Source organism: Terrapene carolina, unplaced genomic scaffold (assembly GCF_002925995.2).
Source record: "Terrapene carolina triunguis isolate 2854851 unplaced genomic scaffold, T_m_triunguis-2.0 Scaffold96, whole genome shotgun sequence".
In the NCBI taxonomy this organism is placed as follows: Eukaryota; Metazoa; Chordata; order Testudines; family Emydidae; genus Terrapene; species Terrapene triunguis.
In genome coordinates this window covers 55942973-55952783 of record NW_020664447.1, presented here as the reverse complement: position 1 = coordinate 55952783, position 9811 = coordinate 55942973, and the positions used below count along the sequence as shown (strand labels likewise).

The 9811-nt window shown below is 39.3% G+C and overlaps 1 protein-coding gene across 1 annotated transcript; it reads left to right on the top strand.

The window, feature by feature from the left end:
- Window positions 1–9365, top strand: EAPP (E2F associated phosphoprotein). The gene is made up of 6 exons (XM_024196017.3): window positions 1–136; window positions 1459–1640; window positions 4070–4168; window positions 4935–5058; window positions 6041–6157; window positions 8085–9365. Exons 1-6 carry the CDS (start codon window positions 63–65, stop codon window positions 8359–8361), a joined length of 873 nt encoding a protein of 290 aa, XP_024051785.1. The 5' UTR covers window positions 1–62; the 3' UTR covers window positions 8362–9365.
- The last annotated feature ends 446 nt before the right edge of the window (window positions 9366–9811 follow it).

Below are 9811 nucleotides of genomic sequence, written 5' to 3'. Positions count from 1 at the left end.
TTGCCGCTGCACCGAGCGGAGCGGAGCGGCCGGAGCAGAGAGGGAGCTAGTTGGGTGTCGCCATGAGCCGCCTGCAGGAGGACGATGATCCCTACGTGATCGAGGAGCCCAGCGATGAGGAGCCGGGGCAGAGCAGGTACCGAGCGACCCGGGGAGGGGCTGAGAGAGTCCCCCGCAGAGCCTGACTGGGCCTGGCGTCCCCATGACTGACGCAGGCAGAGACACGCCAGTGCCCGGGCAGGACTCGGAGGTGTCACGTGAAGACTCTGCTTCTTTACTCTCCTCTTCTAATAAAGTTCCGGACTTCGGCCCGCAAGGGCTAGAAATGACTTCGGCACCCACACGCCCAGCGTAAAGTATTTCCATTGATAGTAGCCGGAATGTACAGGCAGGCAAAGCGAGCGAGCTGCTGCAGGAGAACTTCTTAGAGTCCCACCTTAATGAGCATAAAACGTGATGTAACAAATGCTGCGTAAAGTTCTTGTTTACAGCTCTGCTGAAACAACCTGCTTATGACGCTTTACCTCTTTCAAGCTCAGATCTGATCCCTCCATCATTTCTTGCCACTGTAAACATTTAAATTGATGATAAACCCTTAAAACCTTAGTTTTGCACAACTGTGAATGTCTCCTTTGAAAAATGTTTAAAAGTACATATCCGTATTAGCTGTTGAATTATTTCTTTTAAAAATAGAATCCCGCCAAACTTATCTATATTCCCATTTCAGTTTCTAGTCCTACTTTGTTTTATTTTCAGTGTTTGTTTTGGGTTATTCTAGTGCCTTGTAACACCATGAAAACTAAAATTATAGGTTTATCGGCATTGTGATTGCATCAGTGTAAATAAGCATACATGGTTCATTGCAAGAACGCGACAGGAACACAAATCTTACATTCTCATAAAGACTTTTTAAAAATGGTCTTGTGCACTGTTGACTCCTTCATTCCCACACTGTGTCTTATTGCACCCCTGCTGTGCATTGCTAAGAAATGAAGCACAAGGGGCATATAATGGAAGGGAGGCAGGCTGTAATTTATGGTGAACAGTATACGATTTCACTCAAATGCAATTTCCTTCTTTAAAGGAAACATAATTTTCTAGGACTTTTTTTCAAAGCTTGCTGCTGTTTTTTGGTTTTTTTTAAACTTACAATCAGAGTAGTTTTTTGTTTAAACTGAAATATTTAAGACTCTAGTCCTGCAGTTGACAATGCATAGGTAGATTGTTGTGCTTACCCACAGACCCACTGACTTCACTGTCAATTGCAGGATTGTGGCCTTAGTATATAGGCCAAAATGGAGCAGTAGTCCAACTAAAATGGTAAAATATGTCCAATCATTAGACAGATAAGTTGTTCCAATACTTCAGAACAATTCAAAAGATATCTTTATTGCATGAATAGAAAGGTTAATATTTTAAACCAATAATAATAGATTTTAATACTTAAATATCCTATAGCTCAGAAGATGAAGTGGATGTGCTTTTATATGGCACTCCCGATCAGAAGCGCAAACTGATAAGGGAGTGCCTTACTGGAGAAAGTGAATCTTCAAGTGAAGATGAGTTCCAAAAGGAAATGGAGGCGGAACTAAACTGCACCATGAAAACTATGGAGGGCAAGTGGAAGTCACTAGAAACAGGTAAATATATCTGTTTTAGTATCTGCTCTTCTATACAATAGTCAATTATAGGGTGGCTGAGTTAATGCATTATTTGACCCTTCAGTTTTTTTACGGGTGTGTTCACTGATAATCATAGCTGGACATCTGTGCTAAATCAGCAATTAAATAGTTCACCTAGCCATTTAAATTTAAACTACTATCAATATCCCAATGCTCATGTAGATGAATGGGGCATTTCACACTTTCCAGGACTTTTCTTCCTTTCGTGGACTTGCTGAGCTTCTGCTCTTTCATTTAGTGGCTTGCCTTCCTTGGTCCACTGCTCCTTTTTAGGGGGTCTCCAGTCCTGTTCTCAGCCTGCCCTTCCTCTGTGTACATGGGGGGCTGGGGCTGTATTTCTCCCCCTGCCTCCAGTGGCTCCCTGATGTTGCCAGGATTTGGATCACCCGCTTATAGAAGGGACAACAGGCAGCAGATTCCCTCCATCTGCTGCAGATCATCTTGAGAGCTGTCAGCCGCCACTTCTGACATATGGGACTTAGCCCCTATGACATGGGGCTCTAGGAAGTGGTCACCTACTGGCAACAGAGAGGAAAGAAGTAAAAATAAAATACTACTTATGTTACAAAGTGAAAAAGAAATTGCTTACTGCCCAGGAGCCCCCAGAGCTAGAAGAGTTTAATTGCAGAGTAGAGCTACACTAAAGGGTTTTTCTAGAGTAGAGTTTGTGATTCTATTTTAACTTGAGTGAATTGATTGCTGATTAAATTGTGTTAACTAACAGAATTGCAAATGCTAATCTGGACATACTACAAATATTTGTTCCAAGACACACACATCTGTGGTTTACCATGGCTGTCACAGAATAAATGTTTCTAGTCTTTGACTAGCATTTTAGATAACACAGCCACTTTTTAAGCTTTGTGGTGCTGGTCTAACCTTAGTGGCTTTGAGCAATTTTCACAACTGCTTTTAAGCTTTGCTTTCTCTCTGAGCACTTGTAATGTTCAGAAGACTTCTTAAGTGAAAATCAGGTGCTTTTTAAGGCATCCAAAGCAGCTACAAGGATTCCCTTCTCAGAAGGAAAGGAATAGTGTTTGATGTGTTGAACTTGGTAAACCTCAGTCCCTGGGTGTGCCACAATTTTAAAGTGTTGGTATTGGTTAATGTATCATTATATAGCAAACAATGTTCAGTTCCATTTTGTGCTTTTATAAGGGAAATTGGTACTGTTAGGAGGAGTATATTTGAATGTAATCAATTAGGGTGAATAACATACACTTCAAATAGTGTCATTATTTTCTCAAAAAGCTATCAGATTGAAACTAGTTAAAATTAAAGTGTGTTAACAGGCCAAAAAAAGATTTTAAACCTTAGCCTCTTGACAGAACACTGATAAAAAATATTTCGAAAGCTAGTCTATGAACTGGGAGTATAATTACCTCTCTCACAGCAGGACTAAAAGCTGCTTCTGAATAGCCAAAGCTGTCCATCTCCAGAATGCTTCCCTCAGATATATTTCTGTTCTTTTTGATTCAGAGTGACATAATGACCAGGGGGATTAGTTTCTTACTGTTGAGGAGAACATGTTTCTTTGTTCCTGTTACAAAATGCATAGTGAGGCATTCTTAATTACCTTCCCAAGTCACCTATTAAAAGGTCCATTTTAAACAGGATCTTTGATTTGCAGACATTTCAGCAAGGTAAATCTTGTTTTTCCAGTTAACTGGACAGATGTGAACCTGTGCATAGTTTCCATTTAATTATCTTTGTATTACCAAAGAGGCCATGTAACACTTTCCTGGGTAGAGTTCCATAATTTGCAAATGATGGCTCACCCCGGACTATATTCTGACCATCCTTTTGAGCTGACATTATGTCCATTAGTTGCTTTATGATTGGTATATCTGTGCCTAGAGAAGATGATGTAGGTACATTTTATAAATTAGGCCCCAATCCTGCAAAGACTTCAGTGTGTGTAACTTTATGCAGTATGTAGAGTCACATCGAAGCCAGTGCATGGAGCACAGTACAATCAGTTTAATATTTAGGAGATTTAATAGCATTTACATAACACTTTATTTTCAAGATAAAGGTAGACACATCAGCTAGTGGGTTACTGGTGTAAACTGATATGTCTCAATTTAGACAGGTTTTCAACTAATGTGTCTAAATTTGCCTCTAAATAAAGTGTTATGTAAGTGCTATTAAATCTCCTAAATATTAAACTAATTCATTTATTTCAGTGGGACTACTCACAGGGTAAAGTTACACATGTGCATAAGAATGGATCCCAGTTGCTTTTTCAAACAGTTACAGAGAATGTGCCTTTGGTGATCCCTCTTCCTGAATTCGCTCTTGGAGATATAGTCTGTTTCTGTATATTGGGCTCATGATGGCTAATTCTGGTGCTTTCTTATTTTGTTTGGTTATAATTTCATAAATAGGTACTTCCTCAAGTACTGGACAAGCTGGAACAGTCACCACTACAAAGTATTATGACGACATTTATTTTGACTCTGATTCGGAGGATGAAGATAAAGTAGGTAAATGACTGAGGAAAGAGTTGGCCATCTCTACAGCAATATACCCTGCTCCAGACTTTGAAGAGTCCTCTTTAGAGCCAGGGATTGTGGCTGGAGAGGGTCTTGAGGGCAGGTGGTTAGGTTGGGGGCATGTACATCATCTCACACCACCACCAAAATTCTGAAAAAGAGGTGGTAATTTATATAGCCTGGTGCTGCATTAATCCTTCTCTGGCAGTGTTCTGCAGAAGAGAGTGATCCAAGTCTTTGTTTTAATGGGGATTATTTGTGATTGTAGCACAGCAAAAATGAAGTAGAAACTGTCACTTTGGTTAATTAGCTAAATAGATCAGTGGTTCTCAATCAGGTCCCAGGCCCCCTGTGGGGCTGCAAGCAGGTTTCAGGGGATCCACCAAAATAAACCAGAGAGGGGCCGTCGTTAGACTCACTGGGCCCCAGGACAGAAAGCCAAAGCCTGAGTCCCACTACCCAGGGCTGAAGCCGAAGCCCGAGCAACTTAGCTTCGTGGGGGCCCTCTGTGGTATGGGGCCCTGGGCAACTGCCCTGCATGCTGTCCCTATTGCCGGCGGCTTTTAATCTACTGGATTTGCAGAAAAAAAGTTGTTGTGGCACAGGTGGGCCATGGAATTTTTATAGCATGTTGGAGAGTGGGGGGGGGCTCGGAAAGAAAAAGGTTGTGGACCCCTGAAATAGACAATAGTTCTCTGTTTAATGGATGATATTATTTGGGAGGTAGAGTTCAACTATGTTCGCACAAATCTCCCAGGTACACAGGCGGCCAGGAAAAAAAAGAGACATCAGCAGCGCCGGATTCCTACTAACGATGAGCTACTCTATGATCCAGAAGAAGATGATCGAGACCAAGAGTGGGTGGACTCTCAGAGACGAGGGTAAGCAGCTGTAAACATTTTAACCCTTGAAAATATTCTTGAATATGCCGAGTAACTTAAAAGACTGTGCTATAAAGGCAGTATGTCTAAAAGTTGTTTTGTTGATTCAGAACTTCATTTGAAGTATATGAAATAAAAAAGCTTGTTTTAATACAGTGTTCACTTATCCACATTTACAGGTCCCTTTTTGTGATGCTCTGAACCTGTAGGTACTTACTTGGGGCCAAATCCTACTCCATATGAACTTCCCACTGACTTTAATGGGAGTTCTAGTAGGATTTAACCCTGCAAATTTCACCAGCGAAATTAATGATTATATGTGCTTCTTTATTACCACCCCATTTGCTTTATATTTTTATTCTTGTTATAAAAAAAAAAAAAAACCTTTATTTACACATGGGTGACTTGCAGGAACTCCCATTGAAGTCAAAGGGCGTTCCACATGCAGCGACCTTGCAGGATTAGGTGACATCTAATATTTATTTATGTCCTGGCCTATTTTGATCACCAGATTGTTTAGCTATAGGTCATTGTTTAGTGTGAATGCATTTTTGTTTTTGACAGGCTTGGAATTTAGTGAGGCAGAAAAAGTGTGTTTGGATAAAATGGAAAGAGCCTGGAGCTTCTTTTCTGTGGGATTTTGGGGGTGTGTATGAAGTAAAAATCCCTTGGACTGCAGGAAAACTAGATTCTGCAGCTTAACAAGAACTGATGAAAGCAGAATTAAATGACTTGTGGTGATTAGACCTAGAAAAAATGCACCCTGCTTCACACAGAGCAAAGGATCATGATCCAAAAATCCACACTCAGTTAAGATCCAAACTCCTGAGCAAATTTGGATTGGGAGAGCAGGGTTCCAGGAGGTATCAAACATTTGCTGTGGGGAGGTGGGGGTTTGGTTGTAAATACAGCTTTAAGGTTCAGTCTAGATGCCTAACCTGTAGGGATGGATGTTTTCACCTGTTTGTTTACCTCTTGGTAGGTACCAAAATATAAGAAGAACTCAGCAGCAGCAGTCCAAACCTCCAGCCATTCCAAACAGTGATGCTGTTTTGAACTGCCCTGCTTGCATGACTACATTGTGCTTTGACTGTCAGAGGTAATTACTGAACCATAAACATGAAGTGATCTTTCTGTAATGTCTTATTTTCAGCTGCAGTGAAATATGTAATTTACACTTATTAGTTTTAAACAGAGCAGATGTATCGTTATGGAAGTAAAGGTGTGGATTCAACACATGCATGCAATTATATTTCACCTTGGCTCAGCAGTAGCAAATCTAGAATTTTTCTGTAGAGAGATCGGGGTGGGACCAGTATGGAAATAAGCAATATGTAGAAGAGTGTTTTGCAGATTCACTGAATATTTATGAGACAGTGATTTGCACTATATCTAATGCTTTTCAGAAGTGTTAATCTTAAAGATCCTGTCTGTTTTGCAAACCAGTCAGTCAGCTGTATTTTCAGTCCATTTGTTAGCGGCTTGGCTCAACCTCTGAATGAATAAATGATCAAATACTCAAATGATACTCAGTCTTTGTGGTACATTGATAGTTTTTCAGCTAAGCAAGAGTTTGAGTATGGGGGGAAGTGGTAGTCACAGGCAGATTAGTAAATATCCCTAGCAATATGTTGATATTATGAAAGAATAGTGGGTCACAGTGAACTAGTATTCCAGAGTGAATACAGAACATTGAGATGAAGGTACTGGGTTCATGTTTGACTAGTTGCAGGAAAATGCCTCTGCTCTTGCCCAAAACAATTTCCTGGAGTGTTCAAATGATTTTTAACTCATCTGGACTTCACTATCCTAAGCATTATAATGATCTTTGGTGCCTAGTCTTATGTCCTTGACACTAGGAGTTAATTTTCTTAATGTTGTAACTGAGTTGGTACCCACCTTATCCAAGATTTTGAAGAGAGAAATCTTAACAAAAACACAAATTTGAGAGGGGGGGGAAATTAACACCTTCCTCTCTGAACTGTTGGCTGTCATCTGCTACACTTTGTACTTCTCACTTGGTCTCCTTTTGGGCTCTGTGCTGCATACAAAAGTTCCACACTCTTCTTGAGATGTAGATTTTAGAGACTGTATAATGATGTTCACAAAGGCCCAGTCCTGAGAAGTGTTGAGCTCTCTTATCTATTTACCTTAATGGCAGTTGCCTGGTGTTTCAGGCTTTGAAAGGACTGCTTGGCTAAAATGGAGGAAGTCACTGTTCATACTGAGAAAGTCTTTGAAAGCCAAAACTGAATGAGAGAAGCGAGGTATGTCTGGGTCAGGTTCATGGTTGAATAACAGATGCAAGGATTTGGGATCATCTAAGCAGGAAAGAGTTGGGAACATACAGCATGGAGATGAATTGAGGAACAGTAAAACAGAATTTTATTAGGATGGAAACAAGCAAACTACAAATATAAATAAATAAAATTAAATATGTATGTATGTCATATATAGTCACCCCTTCCTTGAAAGCGGTCCTGAAGGTTGGATCTGAATTGATCTTTCTAGGGTAAATATATTAGCTCAAAAATTTAACATTTAAGATACTAAATTTAAATTGGCATGAGATTTGCGGTTCATAAACATTTTTCTGAAAAACAAAATTAGTTTTGGACTGATCTGAATCATGAGAAATGACAGGCTTAAAATGATTTTGAATATTTCATGTTGGGGGGCAAATGATGGTTCAAATTCTGGCTTCTAATCTTTGTCCCATTTTTAGCCATAAATCACCATTCATGATTCCATAGTAATATAGCTATGTAGTTCAGGGATGCTTATCAAAATAAGCATTTATTTATTTTTAAACAGCTTAACTTCAAAACTAAAGAAACGCTACATTTTCCTGGCTTTTGTAGTTGTGATTTTTATTTTGTTTATAAGACTTCACTTTTGACAGGCTGCTAGTCCTTCGATTTGGTGTTTCCTGTCTTCAATCCTACCTTCAGCAGTGTTAACCAGTTTTGTGGAAGCAGAATTCTATCAGAGAATATGACCATTGCATTTTCTTCTCTTCTTCCTAGACATGAATCCTACAAAACGCAGTACAGAGCAATGTTTGTGATGAACTGCTCAGTTAACAAAGAAGAGGTTCTAAAATACAAAGGCCCAGTGAACAAGAAGATAAAGAAAGGGCATAAGAAAATGAAACACAGCAACGAGATCACCACTGTGCAAGCAAATCAGGAAGAGGAGGAAGTATATCATCCAGTCAAATGTACCGAATGTTCAACTGAAGTGGCAGTCTTGGATAAAGATGAAGTATTCCATTTCTTCAATGTTCTAGCAAGCCACTGTTAATGTGGAAAAACAGCTGTGCTGTTTAAGACTGTATGAAATCTCAAAAATGTGGACAATATTTTATCCTTTTTAAAAAAAAAAACCCTTTTGTATCATTTGAAAAGATTGAAAGAATCTTTGTAAAACTTCATGGAAGAGATATAGTTAACTGATCATACTTGGAGCAATATTCTGTCAGTCCCTCAGATAATGATAAAAGCATAGACAGTTTAAATTCATGTACACAGCATGCAATATTTTTGTGTATTAGAACCATTGCTCATGTACATATGCAGTATGTTGACGTGTGTTAAACTGTTGCTTAGAATAAAAACGCTGTAAACTAGAGATCTTCTCCATACTTGGATTGAGTGATTTTAGGGTGCTGATTGTGTTGATGTATTTGGATACTGACCCCACTAAAGTGTCTAAATATGGATGTTTTTATTTATGCACATTGGTAGGTTTTGTATTCTTCTTTTTGCTTTGTTCCCTGCACGTCTCATTTAAGCAAAAATATTTAAACTTAGAGTTAAAAAATCCCTGAGCTTTAATTATAGATTGTAGGTAAGTAAGATAGGCTTTTTTGTGTTTTCTGTTACATTTTTTTCCCATTTGCGGTGACTGATGGACATGTCTTAAGAAAAAGATGTGTATACAATCAATTCTATTGTCATGGAAATAGCTTGTTTATTTTTCCTCTTTGTTTAGTAGACTGACAATTTTTTTTTTATGGCAGCAATGAATCGCTTTTCTTATCTGGTAGTTTGGACTTTTTGTCAACCAGAAGACACAGTCACTGTCAAGTTAATGGTTGATCCATTAATCTGCTTGACAAAGCATACTCCCAGAAGCTAGCCTCTTGGTTTTGATTACCTAAGAGCACTTTTTCTGTTGCTGTGGTTCTCAGTATTTCTCAGACTTTTCAGATTGGTGACAACTTATTCAAAGTAAAATATTTTCATTATCTCCTTGTATTTACTTATGAAAGTGAGAGTAAAAAGTATCAGTTATAAGCCTATATAATTAGTGTATGTATTTTGAGAAGTTGACAGAGAATACTTGACTTTGAAGGATAAAGGTGGACAAGGAGTGAGATTTTCTTTGCATGACTAATAACATTTTCAGTGCCTCAACCTCCCAGATTGCCTTTTGTGATTCCCCTGGGGCCCACAACCCACTGTTTGAGAAACACCAGTATAGCTATCCAATGCTTCATCAAATCAAATAAGCAAACCTAGTAACCAAATGAGTAATCTGGAATTTTGTACTGAAGCATGCTGACCGTTTTAAGAATCGGTGCCATGAGCCCAGCTGGTGGTGGGGATTTGGCCTTCAAAGGCAGAGGCACTCTAGGAAACGTAGTTCCAGAGAGAAATCATGTCTCTGCTGGGACTACATACGGTGAGCCTGGGACTGAGTTTGAAGCAGGCTGGGATGGAAATAAGACCTAGTTTGGTCTTTCCACAGT